Source organism: Sceloporus occidentalis, unplaced genomic scaffold (assembly GCF_023333645.1).
Source record: "Sceloporus occidentalis isolate IW3139 unplaced genomic scaffold, rSceOcc1.0.p SCAF_1, whole genome shotgun sequence".
Classification (NCBI taxonomy): Eukaryota; Metazoa; Chordata; class Lepidosauria; order Squamata; family Phrynosomatidae; genus Sceloporus; species Sceloporus occidentalis.
In genome coordinates, this window is record NW_028316981.1 from 68426217 (window position 1) to 68444538 (window position 18322).

The following is an 18322-nucleotide window of genomic DNA, read 5'->3' on the forward strand; positions in this document are numbered from 1 at the left end:
CCTGGAGTGGGCTGTACAAGGCCCATAGGCTGGAGTCTCCCCAGCCTGCTTTACTTGGGGTCAGATCCCTCAGTTCTGTGGCCTCTTTGCTCTTCTGACTGGTCCTTCTCTTATATTTCCAGGCTCTAGTTTTTCTCAGCCTGACCTCTTTGAGAGACCCTCACCCAGGGTCTTTCTGAAGTCTGCTGCCAGCATGTGGTATAAAGTGACATCATCCATCCACCTCACTTCAGGAACTGGTGCTTTCAGACGAGCAGCCCCACGCGTGTGGAAGGAAAACCAACTGCTGAGTCCCACATGGGCTGCATCCGCACTACAGAAATAATCCAGTTGACACCACTTTAACTGCCATGGCTAAATGTTGTGGAATTCTGGGGATTTGTAGTTTATTGTGGCACCAGAGCTCTCTTGACAGAAGGCTCACAAAATTACAAATCCCCCATTGAGCCAGCAGGGCAGTTAAAGCAGTCTCAAACTGGTTTGTCTTTGCAGTGTGGATGCAGTCTGAGTGATTAGTGGTGGAAAGTATCCCACCCAAGTGCATTCCCTCCAAGGACCTACTGAAACAGTGTTTTAGTACTTGCCCATAGGGAATCATAGGGGAATACTTGCCCATAAAGAATCATTTCTGGATTCCTTTTTTGATGTTGCATGTTTTAGCAGTCTAGGCTCTATATTCTCTATGGGAAACTGTTCTCCAAGGATTCTCTATGGGCGAGTAGTAGTCTATGATTCTCGATGGCCCTCCACGTGTGGACCCGCCTTCACGTGTCAAGGCACGGGGGGGGGGCGAATATTTAAAACCACAGAGGCTGCTTTAAGCGTGGGAGGGGGGCGAGAGCCTGCCTAGTCTTGGCCCCCCCCTCTCTCTCTCTCTGTGGTCTATTTTTAGCCTTCCCTCGGAGGGAGGAGGAGGAGGCACTCCTCAAGGGGGGAGATCATCCTTCTTGCCAGGCAAGGCTCCCCCCGGAGCAGGAGGAGGAGGATGCCACCACCACCGCCGAGACCCCAGCCCCAGCCCTCCTCCGGGTAGCCTGCCTCCCAGGCCCTTCCCTCCCGAGGCGGCGGCTGCTGCTGCTGCTGCTGCTGCCGGGGCTGTTCCTGGGCTGAGGCTGAGGCTGAGGCGCGGATGTCGGTCTCCCGGGGCCCCGGCCAGGAGGAAGGGGAGCCAGCTGCCAGGAGGACCCAGCCCCAGCGCCCTTTGCAGGGAAGGCGCTGGAAAGGTAGCCCCAGGGACAGGGACAGGGACGGTGTGTGTGTGTGTGTGTGTGTGTGTCTGGAGGGAGACTGTCTGGACACAACTTAAGGATGTATGTGTGTGTGTGGAGAGGGAAAGGGGCACAACCTATTGTGGTGGGGAGAGGCACAACCTCTAGTGTGTGCTTGTGTGGAGTGCCACAGCCTACTCAGTGTGTTTGGGGGGGAGGGGAAGGCACAATCTGCTGCTTTTTTCTGTGTAGATGCACACACACACACGTGTGTTATTCAAGCTACTGTGTTTCTGTGTAGATAGGGGCACACACCCTGCTCTCTGTGTGAGGTGCACAATCTACTGGGTCTGTTTTGTGTGTGTGAAGTGTGAGGGGGAGGAGAGGCACAACCCAGTGTGTGTTTGGGTTTGTGGAGAGGCACAACTTAACAATGTCTGTGTGTAGATGCACAGTCTACTGTGTGTGTTGTGCGGAAGGACAGCCTAGTATGTTTGTGTGTGTGTGTGTAGTAGGTGCACAATCTACTGTGTGTCTTCATGCGTGTGTGGAGAGGCACAACCTAGTATGTGTTTGTGTGTGGAGGCACAATTTAGTGTCTGTACATAAATGCACAAATGTTCTGTGTGTGTTGATGTGTGTGGAGAGAGGCACGTATATTTGTGTGTGTATGCGTAAAGGCACAACCTAGTGTGTATGTATGCGGAGGGGGAGAGGCACAACCCAGTGTGTTTGGATGTATGTAGGTGCACAATGTATTGTGTGTGTTTGTGTGTGGAGAGAGGCATATTTGTGTTGTGCTGAGACACAACCTAGTGCGTGTGTGTGCAGTAGGTGCACAATCTACAGTGTGTCTTTGTGTGTGTGTGTGTGTAGAGGCACAGCCTAGTGTGTACATGGGGGGAGAGGCACAACCTTGTGAGTGTTTGTTTCTCATGCTCAGCCTGTGTGTGTGTGTGTGTGTGTGTGTGTAGGGGCTGCGTGTGCTCTGGGTGTGTCTGGGCCTGGAGGGGGGTCCAGGCGGCCTTGGCGTAGCAGGCCAGAGGAGGGGGCTGCCCCCTGCCTCCTGGAGGCTCTTTCGGGGCCCTTCCTGCTCTCCAGGGAGCCAGAAGGGAGGAGAGAGAGAGAGAGGCAGGCAGGGAAGGAAGGAAGGAAGGAAGGGGCTCCGCTCTTCTTCCTCTGGCAAAGGGCCTCCCCTTCCTCTTCCTCTTTTGTGCCTTGCGTTGTTGTTGTTGTTGTTGTTGTTGTTGTTGTCCTCTGCCCTCATGGCGACCCTCCTGCTGTGGAGGAGGCATCTCCAAGCCCCCGGCCCTCCATTGCTTTGCTCAGGTCCTGCAGGCGCAGAGGCTGCTCCCTCTCTTTTTTGGGGACCTGTTTGGGGGCTGGGTGTTTTGCTTCCTCTTGGGTGTTTCCCAGGCGGAGGACGGGGGGGGGGGGCTGGCCCAGGACCTGCTTCTGACCTCCAAAGATCCTGCTCTTGAAAGCAATGGGGGGCTCAGACATGCTGGAGGAAGAGGGGGGGAGCTGGCCCTCGTTGGAAACCCAGGTCTTTTGAGCTTTCAAGTTGATGCTTCTCCTCAGCTTTATGGGGGCCAAACTATGGAGTGGTATTCTGTACATGTTTGGATGGTTCTTGTTGTCCTTGTGTGCTTTCATGTCCTTTCTCACTTACAGCCGCTGAAGGCAAGCCTATCATTTTCAAATGATATCAAACCTATTGTTTTCTTGGCCGGATTGGTTTAGAGGAGGTTTACCATGCCTTCCCCTGAGGCTGAGAGCATGTGACTTGCCCAAGGTCACCCAAGGAAGGTTTCATGGCTGAGTCAGGAATCAAACCCTGGTCTCCAGATCACCAAATGCATCTGAGGAAGTAGACTGAAGTCTATGAAAGCTCATGCTGCCAACCTCTTTCTTTCAGTGAGTCTCAAAGGTGCTACAAGATCTCTCTACGTACTGATCCTACAGAATTCCTATATATTTTTTTGAATACCTGGTCTCCAGAGTCATAGTCCAACACTCAAACCACCACATCACACTGGCACTCTTTTTGGTGCATGTGACGTGACACTGTAGTGGTAGTCCATGGACCAGTTTTGCTCCATGGCATACTGTCCCAGTTAGTAGTGCGTTTTCTGGAAAGAACAAAAGATTTGTAGCCAAGGGGCATAAATACGGTACTCATCCCTAGCACACTGGGGGAAAACATGTTGATCCCCACTTCAGATGACTTGAAAAACACTGGTTTAGAACATGTTTAAAGTATAAAAGTAGACCACTGGGTGTTGAATCAATAAAAATGTTTTCGCTTATGTATCCTGAGAAGGTGCAGGACTGAGACAGCAGGTTTGAGAAATAAGTAGGGTGGTGGAAAGTGGAGGAAAATCAGGCCTCTGGTGTTTCAGGGAAGGAGTTCCTCAGCCATGAGGGTTTCTAATACCTGAGGATGGTTAACTACTTATATCCCAGCCCTAGTTCTATTTTGAAGGGCCACTGTCTGGGGTCTTTGGGTTGGGAGGCAGGAATCTTACCTTCATGGCCAACTTTGCCTTTTCCATAACAAAAAAAGTGCTATTACTGAGTCCAGGACAGTGATTCTCAATGATCGTGATGTGAAGAACCAGAAATTATTCCCCTCGCCCCTCCAGTGTGTTAGGTATAGTACTGTACTAACAATGTGTTTGAACCCATTGGCTATATGTAATTGTTTCTTTCCTGGTAACTTTATAGGGATGAGCAAACAATGGCTCTTAGACCGGCCCAGGTCCAGGGATCACCACTTTGAACTTGTTTAACGGACCAGTCTGTCTATCAGCACTGTGTGTGACAGTACTCAGTTCCAGGTTCTTCAAGAAAGCGAACAGCATTAAGGATTTGCTGCTGAAAAACAATATTTTGCTTTTCAGGTAAAGCTTCTAGCAAGCTAAGAGTAATAAGCGTGAGTAGGAACAGCAAAATTTCCTCCTGGTTGCCTTGGTCCCATTAGCAAAACCTGGGTCTGTACAACCCAGAAGTTATATCCTAAGTTAGTTTCCTCTGCAGCAGCATGGTCCACTCATGGCCAGTTGTGGGGCCTGTTATTTCTAATTTAGAAAAAAAGCACTAAAAAGGAAGCAGTAGTAGCTGGCAGGCAGATGTTTATTAATGAGCTTTTGTATATACTGGAGATCTGGGAGTGGTTTAGCATGCTCCAGGCTTGGAGCTGTAACTTACACAGTAAAGTCACTTCTCTGTAGGAAGCAGTGTGTAATTCTATCAAGTAAATTAGAATGCGTGTTCATGTTACATGTATGTAAATTGCTTTGCATTGTGCTAAGCATCAGTGCTTGGTTGCATTTGTTCAGTATGGTCCCATGCAGTGATTTACACATGTACAGAATGTTCATATTTTGCCATATTTTTCCACACTAAATAAAAACATAGTACTGTACTAGAATTTGGGGTCATCCAATGAAGCATAATGGTGGGAAAGTAAATACAGGTGCAAGTAAATGAAGAAACCATGTTTTTAAAGTGCAGTTCTTCAGAAACCCAGAACGCAGGCTGATCTCTGCAGTTGTCCACCCATGGGATAAAACTATCAGTGGCTGTTTAGTCATGATGACCTCAAATATTGGAGGCAGGATTTCTGTGTATGCCAGTTGCGGGGGAACATTGCCTGAATCTTATTGGTAGTCCAAATTAAAGTATCCTCATTCAATCAGTTGTTAAATCAGCATTTACCAATATAAAAACCCAGTTGATTCAGTGGATCTACTCTAGTTGGAATTACTGATAGGATTCATGTCCACAAGTGTGTGTCCTGTTGCATGGATGTCCTTCCTCATTGTGGGTTTTCCAGTGTGTGCTGGTTGGCAGGATGAATGAGTAGATGGGCATTTGATAGAGCAGGATTTCTCCATTATCTGTATAGAAGTGCCCTCAGTGCAGGAAACTGGCAAAGCGGCCTAGTGAATTTCTCATAGCACAAATCATAACAGCATGAGGCAGTGTTCCAGCTAAATGAATATCACCCACTATGTTATTCATGCTAGGTTATTCAGGCCAGATTGGAATCGGAATATAATTTTCCATAATGTTTATCATGTGTTTCAGCAAATGTATTATCTAGAACTTGGATTTGTTTACATGTCAGTCATTTCTCCCTCCTATTTTGGCACTTGAGCATTGGAGTTTTAACAAACACAACAGTAATAATAATGGATGACTGATCCCTTACTTAACTGCTACTTTCTGCTGTTGATGGCAACCTCCACCTTGGCCAAGGATAAGGCTAGTCACCGGTGGACAGTTTGAGTGTGGCTGTATATTTATCAGTAACTTTAGTTGCAGCAGTTATGGAGAGGCAGCTGTAAATTATGTAGAGGCTTTAGGCATTGCCTTTAATAAGGGTAGTACTTTCCTCTGGAAAAGCATGAGTTTGAGTCAGCATGTCCATAGGAGAAGTCTCAGAGATGTATCTTTAAGGCTGCTACTGGGGAAGTAGGCTCAAGTCTATGAAAGCTCATGTTACCAACTTCTTTCTTTCAGTCTCAGAGGTGCTACACAGCTATGTCTTTGAAGGCTGCTACTGTATACTTAAAAGGTGTGTGCTATAGTTGTATAGCCTTTTCTCCCCAAACATAAGAAGCTACATTATATTAAGTATGACCATTGGTCAGTCATGCCCAGTGTTGTCATGTTGGACTAGCACTAGTAATTCAAGGTTTCAGGCAGGATTCTCTCCTAGCTGTACCTGGAAATGCTGAGGAATCATCTGCCTCCACAGCACATACTCTATGACTGAGTTTTGGGCCTTCCTTGAAAGTAAATTAACCACCAGTGCAGATATAATGAGGTATGGTTTTGTGGTTAAGAGGTCAGTGGGATCCTCTGCTCCCTCCCTCCCCAGGGATTACATTATTCTGTCTTAACTGTCATTTGGGAGTGAGTTGGCATTGACAGCAATTGTATTTAAGGCTAACTGGATTCTCAATCAGAATTTGTAGCTGGACAAGAACTTTTATTTAAGCAGTGAATCTAGTTATTCTTAATCTCAGTCATTGTTTGTACCATGTATCTCCTTTAGGTTTGGCTTAGCAAACGGATAGGAATTCACTGAAGGGGAGAGACAGATGGGTTCTCTCTATAGGATTCCATGGCATACCCTGATCTTGAAATAATGGCTAAGACCTTTGTATACAGTAGCTCTCAGTGGATTGATTAAATATGACCAAGACATAGTTCCCGTTCCCTGTCCTCCCCAGCTAATTTTAAAATAATATTTGAAATGGGAGGCAGAGTTGGCCCAAGAGAAAGCCAACACAGTGAGCAGCAATGAAAACAGGTCACTCAGCTTTATTAAGTAGAATACCATTTTGGCATACCAGTTTGGTGTTAAGACAGTGTGGTCCCTACTGTTGTAATATCCAACCTGGGCTCATTGGAGGAATGGCTATATAGAAGTGTAATTAATCATTAATAACGATAAATATTATAATGTGCAGTACTCATGCTCTCTGATGCTAGATGGAGGGTTCGACTCTCTCCCCTTCTAAACATACACTTTCCTGCCTAAGGGAGAGAGCTGATCTTAAAACTCTGTGGACATATTTGTTTTATCTATTAGAAGGGTGGAATTAACATGACCCCCCCCCCCCCATTATGAGAATAACATAAATACATAGAACCATAGAGTTGGAAGAGACCACAAGGACCATCCAATCCAACCCTCCTGCCATGTAGGAAATCTAAATCAAAGCATACCCGGCAGATGGCCATCCAGCCTCTGTTTAAAGACTTCCAAGGAGGGATACTCCACCACATTCCGAGGGAGTGTGTTCCAATGTGGAACAGCCCTTACTGTCAGGAAGTTCAAGTACTTTTTTTTTTACTCTCTTAAAGAGTAATTGTTGTTTTAGGAGAGGGAGGGAAACAGGGATACAGTATTGGGATTTGTATGAAGTTTTAACCTGTAAGCAGGGTATAAAGGTATTATTATTATTATTATTATTATTATTATTATTTACTAAAGAAGCTTATAAAAATGTTTCCTTAAGGCTGCTTTATATTCCTTGCATACATCATCTGGAAACACTGCAAACTACATTCAGGCATGTATTTGTCATACTATTGTCATTTTTATCATAGCCACTACCTTTTTTTGTATCTTTATAATATCATAACAGACTTCTTTCTGTTTTTAAGATTAAATTAGCCAATACAGAGAAGAATGTACTTATCATGCTAAATTACTGAAAAATTAATTGTGTGTGTAAGGATTATTTGATTGATGTGCATTAAAGTTAGTTTTCTTTCCTTCCTTGGTTCTTGTTACTCTGTGTGTGTGTGTGCACTTTTCCAATAAATGTATCATGCTAACAGTGAACAGGCTTTTGACTATTACTACTACTTTAAATACCAGATAGTTGTTAGAGTCTGCATATGAATACTTAATGTAATGTGCAACTTGTCTCCTTTTAAAAGTTAAATCACAGTAGGTGATGCCTTGAGATTTTACACAAGGTGATAGAATTAAAAAAACAATCAGAAATGGAGAAAGGAAATAAAAGGAAGATAAGGTAGGTAGGCAAAAAGTTAGAGTAAGTAAATAAGGAAGAAGGAATGGTTAAGAAGGATGATGAATAAGAGGGGGCAAGAGAAGGAGGGAAGAGAGAAAGATCAAGTAGGTAATAAGGAAGGTGGGTATTTGGGGAATGTGGAAAGGAGAAATACTAAGAGGAAGAGATAGTGGTATTCACTAGGGTTACAAAATTATGTTAGTGTTTAAATGTTTAGAGTGTTAGTCCCAAGTAGAGCAGACCCATTGGTTCAGTTGCTGAATGGTAAATTTACACATGTATTTCATTGATTCAGTGGGTTTACTCCAACTGGAACTGATTTTAAGATATATATTTTGCTGCTTTTCAAACATAGTTTGCCTTACTGTCTGATATGTTTCTGTCAGTATGCTGTGGAGTGGTTCCAGAGGTGTGTTGCTTGAATGGAAAATCAATTTGCCCTGGCAAATTCCCTGATTCCCCTGCCACCACCCCCTGTTTCCTCCTGCAGACCGTCACATTGTATTCCTGTCACCCTCAGGAATGATTTTTGGGGCTCTACAGGGGATGTAGTATTTTATTGGGTAACCTGGAGAACTTTGAGGCATGAGTGGAGTTCTACTTAAACTTCTCTAGATCTAACACAATGCTTTGTTCTTCCATGCCTTCAGATTGACTCCAACTTGTAATGACCCCATCCTAGGGTTTTCATGGCAAGATTTTGTCAAATTTGCCATTGCCTTCCTCTGAGGCTGAGAGAGTGTGATTCCACGGCTGAGCAGGGATTCAAAACTCAATCTCCCCAAGTGCTAGTCCAACACTCAAAGCACTATACCATGCTGGCTCTCATTAACACAATGCATAGGTAACAGATACTGTACACATTTAAATAGGAAAGAAAGGGAGAAATAGAGATTGGGAATTGTTCATATTTGCTGCAGTAGCCTAAACAAGAGTCTATATGCAATTCATGTGGTTGGTATGGTAGAGACCTCTTGAGTTATTCTCAATAGTCATTGATCATTGTTTATTTTTGGCTCTGATAATGTGTTATAAATAATAATAATAATAATATCTCCTCCCTTTTTCTCAGTAATGGGACTCAAGGCAGTTTACAAGCATTATGCTTTCTGCAACAATCTTTGCATAGTTAGGGAAAACAAAATGTCTTCTTGAAGAGCAAACTGGCACTGCACAGCTGTCTGTCTTGTCACAGTTGTTTCTTTGAGACAATTTTGCCTTCATTATATTTTTATTCATTTGTCTAAAACATATTTTATTGTCTTTCATGAAGTAGTTCAAAGTGGTTTGCAAAAAATTGAATCAACATGCAAAAAAACCCCCATACAAAACAGAAGGTAAGAACCAGAGTTTAAAATAGCAACAGTAGCTACATTTCTATACTGCTTCATACTGAACTAAGCAGTCTCTAAGTGGTTTACAATGTGTAAGCTAATTTCCCCCAACAAGCTGGGTACTCATTTTAGTGACCTCAGAAGGATGCCAGGCTGAATTGACCCTGGAGCCTCTGGCTGGAGTTGAACTCACAACCTTGTGGCTGTGAGTGAGTGGCTGCATTTAACATTTAGCCACTGTACCACCAGGGCTCCTATCTTAAAATACTTAAGATAGCAAAAAGGGAAAAAAAGAGCTAAAATAATCAGATAATTTTTAAAAAAGAAGTATTTGCTTGGCAAGTTGATGCAAGAGGTATACTCCCTGGGAAGGGTGTTTCATAGCTGGGGTGCCACCACTGAAAATCTCCTCTCTTTTGTTGTAACAAAGCTAACTTTCTGATGGAGCTTGTGTTTGGACAAGGGTACTGGCAGGTGATTTTACTGTTTGGGTAGGTTGATATGGGTGGAGGTGCTTGTTCACATACCGAGTTGATAGATCCCAAGTCACATAGAGATTTAAAAGTAAACAACAAAACTTTTGAATTGTGAACAGTCAGCCAGTGGACTTTATGTTAAGACTAGTGAGATGTGATCTGAGCAGAATTGCTCAGAATTCCGGCTGTTCCATGCACCACTGACTGAAGCTTCCAACCCTTTTACAGAGACAACCACCATTCTGGATTATCACAGTAATCCAGACAGAGTGTTACCAGAGCATGGATAGCAATGGCCAGACTACCTCTGCCCAGTTTTGGTGAGCTGAAAAGTGACCTGCATGTTTCCAAACAAATCAAAGGTCTGTCAGTAATTTGAAGAATATGCAAATCATTGTGTAATATAAAAGCACTAGTAATTAGAGTTTAGTGGCTAAGATATATATATCTCACAGGGATCAGTATGTTTGTTTAGGATATATCAGTTCTGTCTGTTTGAAACATAGTCTGATGCAGTTGTGAAAACCTGTTGTGAATCATGAAAGCTTTCTGGCAGTTTGAACCTTGCAAATGGACTAAGTTTATAGCTTGTGTACACCGCTAGGAGAAAGATATGGTCGGGTGGAGAAGTGTGTTAAAAGACCACCCGCTTTTAATGTTTCTGAAATTTTCTGATATTTCCATGGACATCCAAAACTTGGAAAAGTACAGATTTTCCTTGCCTAAACATAGTTTGAAAACACAGTTTGTTTGGCTTCATTTACGTAGTGTTGAACAAGACTTCGTTGTACTAGATGTAGACCAATAACGGAACCAGTGGTGCTGCAGTTCATCATGAATAACTCAAGTCTCATTGATGTCAGTGGTCTGCTCTGAGTATGACTAACTTTGGACTGAACTCATAATCTCTTAGGTGGGATCAACATTATATTTTAGCATTGTTATAACTAAGGGAAAGTGCAAGCAAACATTACTTAAAAGCTATTCTTCGAACTATTTCGCATTTGTAGCATAACAACTCATATTTACAGGAAATATGCCAATCTTCTGAGGAGAATGCATATCTCTGTCAATGATTGTGTATCAGACCATATCAAAATTAAGGTTGGAAACAGCATAGTAATTAGACACCACATATTGCCAGGTTGTAGATAAAAAACTAGGATAGTTGGTTGTTATCTATATGAGTGAGCAAACTCCAGTTCATTTATTTACTTCTAAAGGAATAATTAAGTTGTATTTTCACAAATATGAGTTAACTTCTTGGTTTGATAGCTAAAATAAAATTTTCTTATGCAATGCTATATAAAAGATCTTGTAGCCAGACCCTGTTAGTATACAGGAATCTTGGTTGAGATGTTGCTCTACCTATATAGTATAATTGAGCTGAAATCTAACTTCCTGCAAGAGCCTCTTGAGCTATTAAATCTGCAATCAGAAGTAAATCCCATTGTGTTCAGAGGGGGTTTCTCCCAATTAAGTAGGTAACGGATTGCAGTCTAAGATGATCACTTTTGTTTTGATGTTACTGTGGAAATCAAGATGCCCACATTATATTTGCAGGAAGGCAAATGGACAAATATTTGTGTGTGAATATTAATTCTGTAGAAATGGGATCCCAGTATTTCTAAGATTAATTTCTCAATGAGTATGTAAGTGATAGATAAATAATAGATGATGTGAAGCAGGGGATGATGTGCAGTCTAACTCAGCATACATTATGTAAATGCCATGTTTAACCTATATTGATTTTGTTTTCATTTTACTTTAACTCTTCAGTTTTTAGGAGTTATCTTACCAATAAAATGTGTTAGAACTTTTTTTTGCCTAAGTCCTGCTTTGGTAATGTGGGCTACTCTTGCTGTAATTAGCAATTGGAAATGTGATTCCAATTACTTTTCCTTAATTCAGTTTCTTGAGATATTTGAAGTCCTGTAGATGCCTCATTTATTGGTTTGCCTTTGGCTAAAAATAATTGCTGTACATAACTTTTTCTTGATTTTAACTTAATTGTCTTCCATCTTATTTTTCCTCCCATGCTGCATATTTCCACTCTGTGTTCTAGATGTTAGATGATTAGATGATTATATAGTGTTTTATAAATTTAATCTTTAATCTATTACTGTAATAATATGATTGACAACTCTTAAGGAAGGATGAGGTAAAAGGTCAGCATTAAATGCCTTTACTGCAGCCACTCACTCACAAACCACAAGGTTGTGAGTTCAATCCCAGCCAGGGATTCAGGGTTGACTCAGCCTGGCATCCTTCTAAAATGAGTACCCTGCTTGTTGGAGGCAATTAGCTTACACATTGTAAACTGCATAAGGAGTGCTTAAAAACACCGACAAGCAGTATAGAAATGTGCTTGCTATTGCTATTACTAATCTACTGTAAAAGAACACTGAGGAAATTGAGACAATTGGACATGTTCTTTTCCGTTGCCCCCTTTATATAGAATCTCATGCTCTCTCTCTCTCTCTCTCTCTCTCTCTCTCTCTCTCTCTCTCTCTCTCTCTCTCTCTATATATATATATATATATATTCCTGCTTTTACAACACCTACCCTGCAGAAAAGAGCAATTTTATGTACGCTATCTTCTTTCAGACCGCAAGGAACTGGTAACTATAAAAGTTGCCAAGTTCTTTGTAGCTGCAGTTATCTGCTGTAAAAACTTTTTAATACAGATGAAGTAATAATAATTTAGAGTTTGGCCATCATCTTATTGTCTTTATATATTTTATTTGTATACCATTTTCTATAAGTTGTTTGTTGATAACTGTATAACTATGCCAATGTTTTATAATTTATTTATTTTTTAAAAAATCTTGAAAAGGTTTTCAGGAATGAGGATGTGATATCCGACTGTTGACTGTGTCAGTGTTTTATAATATTCGACTACGCCAGTGTCTTATAATAATGTGTGAATTTTGTGCTGCTATGAGGGATGGGAATGTGGGCATTCTTCCCCTCCTACTTGTATATATAGAGGATATACATCTCTGTTGGAGCAGAATGCATATATGTTTGTGCTGCGGCAGTACATGTGATGTTATATGTTTTGGATTTTTGCTTTATTTTGGTGCTGGCCGTATGCTGTAATAAATTCATTCATTCATAATTATAGGCCTGGCCCAGAACGGAAGAGGGCGGGAAGGGAGCGGAAAGATTGGGGCCAGTGGTTCTAAAGGAAATGGAGTTGCAAGAAGTTCAGGATGGAATTCTGCGTTTTGGGAGTTATGACAATGTACCAGAAGAAGATGACTTAACTGTGAAGTTTACTGCACCGGGGATAAAACGTTCCCCGATGCATTACAATGGGAATGAGCGGGGCCACGCATGGAGTGTGATGGGAACCCGATGGGGCCCAGAATGCTAGTTTACCGCACAGGGAACGCAGCTGCAGTTGCCGTGCGTTCCCATCGCGTTCCCATCGGGTTCCAGGGGATGCCATTTCTGGAAACTGTTTCAAAACAGTTCCCAGAAATAGCATCCCCTGGAACCCAATGGGAACGCGCGGCGTTGGCGTTCTCTGTGCGGTAAACTAGCGTTCTGGGCCCCATCGGGTTCCCATCACGCTCCGTGCACGGCCCCGCTCATGCCCGTTGTAATGCATCGGGGAATGTTTTATCCCCAGTGCGGTAAACTTACTTATTTGAATAAATTTAGATTGTTGTACCATACTTAATAAAAATAAGACATCCTCTGAAAATAAGCCATAGTGTATCTTCTTGAGGAAAAATAAATTTAAGACAGTGTCTTATTTTTGGGGAAACACAGTAATGGTAGCAATTCCATGGAGCTGCTTCAGTTGTATTGAAATAGAGGCTGGTGCCTTAAAAATAAACAAATAATTATAAAGACCCTGCCAATAAGGACTGCAGAACATTCTCAGTGATTTCCAAAGTGGGTGGTACCACCCCTCTGTGAGATGGTGGAAAGATGGGAGGGCTGTGGAAAGATTCAGAGGGGCGGTGAGGGAAAACAGAATGGCAAGGAAGTCTTCAGTCAACATATTGGTGCACAAGAAAGATGAGGGGAACCATGAATCTTTAGGACCATGGTGGAGGTGAGGTTTACATGAAACATATTTTTTCTGGGTCCCTTAAAATCACTGCATAGCCTGTGTGATGGTGTCTCCAGTTCTTAGCCAGCATATGCTCCCCTGGCCATGTCTTTTGCTGGTATTTTTGGCATTGGTGGCAGCTGGGAAACTCTCGCAAGGTACTAGGCATCGCTTCTGTGGCTCAGAGTGACACCATTTTGGGGCAGACTGACTGTGGGGCTGAATGCAGGAGCCAAAAGGCTGCATTACTTCCCTCTCCCGGTCTGCTTTCATCTTGTACAGACATTGCAGGTCAATTGCTCTGGATTGGGACCAGCCAGACTGGATGCTGATCTGGCAGTTCTGGCCTAGCCCCAGCCCAAAGACACTTAGCATGGTCTTTTTTAACTGCCTGTTTGTGGCAGAGTTTATTGGAAACTTAGCTGTGTGGCCGTACACCCTGCCGCCACTGCTGTGCCCCCTCTGAAGGCCCCAGCCTGTGACACTGGAAGGTGGCTCTTGGCCATGTGAGTGAAGCCAGGTACCCTGTTTCTGCCCTTATGTACTGTGACAAAGGCCTTTAGAGGAAATGTGGTAAGGGGGCACGTGGCCATTGCCATGCTGGCTTGGGTGCAGGAATGAGAGTTAGAGCATGTGGCAATAGGGGAGAAGCGGCAGCAAAAAGGACCTTTCACATTTGGGACCTTGCTCAAGCTTTGTGAGTTTTGTCAGGATTTGGCTGGCAGTTTGGAGTTGCATTGCTGCTCCTGCTTTCTTTCATCAGACAGATCAAGAGAAGAGCTAGGAGAAGAAGCAGTATCTTTATGGGGCGGGGGAGGGAATGACTTGAAGCTGTGTGGGGAAGTCACATCTCTGGGGAAGAAGGGGGAGGACCATTTGGGGTCAGTTATTGGAAAGAGGACCTTTGCCTTGAAGTGGCTCCTGTGGTTAAAATCTGTCCCTTTTTCCACCCAGTCCAGTCTCCAGTCTAGATCATGTGACCTCTGTAAACATCCTACACATGCACAGGTTGCATTCTTTGCTACCCTGGCAAAGGATTGATAGCGAGGAGAAAAGTGGGAAGCCAGCTGTACCCCTCTTCGTCCCAATGAAGAAGAATTGAGAGCCTTTTTTTGCTGGGGAAAAGCTTCACCTTTTGCACCCAGACATGTTGGGAGCAGAAACTGAGATGCTGATCAAACAATGACCAAGAAGTCTCTTGCCCGCTCCGGCCTTTGCTGGAAAGCCAGTATGCGTGAGAGGCTTCTCGGTTTTCATTATTTTAGTTTTCTTTATTTTCATGCTATTAAGTTCAGAGCCCCATCTCTCATTCTAAGGAGTTTATCATACAGAGGAGTGAATTGGTAAAATCCCGTGCAGAAACAGGATTTTAAAATCTGGGTGTTGTTTGTCAGATGCATTGGCGTGAAAGAGAAATAATGCAAAAATAATCTGAACAGAAAGCTCCTTTGTACTTTCAGAATTTAACAAAAGTAAAAAGGAACTGGTTTTGACAACTTTGTGTTTGGGTTATTTTTGCATTATTTCTCTTTCATGCAAACGTCCGAAAAAAAGATGCAGTTTTTTTTTCAACTTTCGGTTTGGGTTAACCCCAAATGCCATCTGAAAATCAACCTGCTAATGTGATTTGTTTTCAGTTTAAATTTAGTTTCTGCTTGTGATTTGTCCCATGTGATAAACTCCTATGTTGGGGTGGACAACTATAGAGGCCAGTTACCCTTTCTCATTCTCTGTAGACTGTATGGTTTGTGACAGTAAGATCAGATTTCCTTTGTTTTTCTCTGCAGTCCCTCTCAAAATAGTGACAGCGACTGATGTGCATCACTACATGTTACCATTTTAAGAAGTATCACAGAGGAAAATTGAGTTATTTGTGGAGTAATTTGGGGTTTAGGGTGTTTGGGGGATGTTTACATATGCTTTCACTCATTTGGGTTGCTCTATTTGTGGGGGAAACTGCCCTAAAGCTGTGCATGAGGAAAATTGCCCTAAAACATAATCTGTTTGGTTTCCCCCCCACATACCTGTTCTAAGTGGGGCAGTTCTTCAAAGACAAAAAACATTCTTTTCCTGCATTCTCTTCTAATCTGGCCCTCCATCTTTAGAAAGAGGACATTAATCTTGACTATTTATGCAAAATTATTTGAGCATTAACATGTACTGAAGAACTGAATGAGGGAACAGAAATGTCACAGTTTTAAGGTGCAAAATTGCTTCCCTCCTCATCACATTATGTTTTAAATCATTGCTACTCATACAGTAGTGGACTGGTGCTGATTCATAAGCCATTGGCTTCTGCTCTGTGCTGTGTTTCCAGGAAGCTATGCAAATACAATAATTATGTTGCTGTGTGCCTTCAGGTAATTTCTGACTTTCCTCTTGATGTTACTTGCAGAACAAATAGCACTTTTGGTGAGCAATTGGTATAATGAAAATGATGCAGAGAACAGTATTAAAACTGTGCATCCTGATGCTGTTTTGTTTGATCCACTGTGTTTTGAACAAAAACATTCCATCAACAAAACAGTGGAAGATAAGATTCTGGGACTTTATTGCATTTAATTCTTAGAGATATACTTGCAGGTCATGACTCTTGGAGTCCTGCTCTCTTGGTAACCTCCAACTGTTTGCAGCCCTAACATATGGGTTCGATATTTTCCATGTATTGTTCAAGAGAAAATATTTTACTCCTTTTTAGAAAAAAATAAATTAATTAGAAACATAATATACAGATATAATACAAACCATGTAGGCCAATTCAAAATTGTAATTAATTAATTAATTAGAGATATAAGTTATATTTATGGAATGCACTTTATATATGGATTTTGACCCAGTCAGATATTTCAGATCAACTTCTTATGGCCATTGGGGGATTTTTTTTTTGGGTTGGGATATTCATGCAGCACATAAAATTAACATGGAATATACTTTTAAAAGGGATCTCTTTAAGTAATATACTATACAAAATTGGATGTCAATTTGATTCAGGTCAAGAAGGAACAGGGTGTACTTCTTCAGCTGTGTACATGTCCCCACACTGTTTCTGAGCTTCCAAGTATTCCAGTCTCCATTCCCAATATTTGCATCAAAAATCGGGTAACCATACCCCCTGGAGCCTCTCTGAGGTGCATGATGGACCAAATCAGGTGAGAGGAGAATGAAAATGGGAAGAAATTACTAACTGCATTCCCTGAAATCCTTAAGGGCATTTTTTCAGGGCAAAGAAAGGTGAAATTGGGGGTGCCAACCTGTCCTTGGGATCTCACGGTGTGTGTGTGTGTGTGTGCGTGTGTGTGTGTGAGGACACCTACAAATAGTTGTTTTTGGCCATCAGAAAAATTTCCAGAAGGTACACCTCACTTCACAGTAAGCGCCTTTGTGTGCACACATTTCTTCACCACGTTTATATCCATTTCCCCCCTCCAAGATAGTTTAGAGGTTCTGACAGTCCACCTCTCATCTAAAGCTGGACACAGGGTGCACATGGCTTTAGTACTCTGGTACCAAAAACACTTCATTTACTCCTGGACTCTCTTTAGGGTGCTGGTATTTTTCTAAAGGCTTAAACAGTGTGGGTCAAAATGTACATGAAGCAAAATCTACACACATACTTCCATCAGTTAGCTGGTCTTAAAAAGTTCCAGATACCGTTTTTTAGTTAACTGTGGCCCTTAGTACTGTCAGCATCAATGATACAGTCATGGAATTTGCCCCATGGAATCTTAGGAATTCAATGAAAACTTTTTTCTTTTGCTTTGAATTTAACAACTGCTGATCTGATGCCTTCCATTCTTTCCTGTGATATTTTCTAGTTGAGTATTTTGTGTGCTTTAAACTATTGTTTCTCATGTTTAGGAGAAAACTAGTTTCTGTATAGAGAGAAAGGGAAAATTAAAGACCTGGAGCACATATGTCATGGACCAAAGACTCTTTGGATTGTCCAGTTTTGTTTGACTGGAATATTTACTGCCATAAAGACTACTGAGGCTGATCTAAGATATGCATTATGTAAATTAGAATTATTTGTCTTTCCTCCCCAGGTTCTTCTGTATAAAGGTTGAAATTATATTAATACACATTTGAACTGACTGTTTAAACTTTCTTCATGCATAAATACAAGAAAAAAGTGAATTGAGAGGTTTTTACAATTACCAGGGATGAAGTAGTATATGTATATATAGGGGAAATATCCCAAGCACCAAGATGAATTTATGTTTACACACACACACACACACACCAGTGTCACTGAAAATATCTTTTCTCACAGTACAAGACTTTTAAGGACTAGGAGAACTCTGTCTTCATGCCTTGCTCTGAGAGTAATCAGCAATGTTGCTACAGAAACAGCACGTACTGCATTACGCAATTTCTGCTTAGATTGTGGGTGTGTTGTCAACCCTCTATTGCCCTTCTTGAAATTATGACTTAGCACAATGAATGTGTTTTCAGTTGTCAGCTGCTTCAGTGAAATGTATTGTTTCAAGTCAGAATGTCCAACGCTCCCAAAAATTTAGAGTATTTGAAGAGGAAGAAGGAAAAATGAGGCTTGTTTCCCACTTCCACTTCATTGTGGTTTGGATTTTGATGTGACTTGCACCAGTGAAAAGGTATTTCCATTTATGCAAATTGTGTCCCTAAATACTGATGAATCTCCTGTGGTACTGAAGTCCATGAAAT

The 18322-nt window shown here is 42.1% G+C and overlaps 1 protein-coding gene across 2 annotated transcripts in view; it reads left to right on the top strand.

Annotated features, from left to right (window-relative positions):
- The first annotated feature begins 975 nt into the window (after window positions 1–975).
- PFKFB4 (6-phosphofructo-2-kinase/fructose-2,6-biphosphatase 4) overlaps window positions 976–18322 on the top strand; it is a 96421-nt gene continuing 79074 nt past the window's right edge. The window contains exon 1 of one of the 2 annotated variants that reach the window (XM_089523834.1): window positions 976–1223. In XM_089523834.1, coding sequence (XP_089379960.1) covers window positions 1130–1223 — 94 coding nt within the window. In that variant the 5' untranslated portion in view covers window positions 976–1129. Of the gene's footprint in view, window positions 1224–18228; window positions 18253–18322 lie in introns of those variants that run through there. The other variant, XM_089523853.1, reaches the window with a different exon arrangement.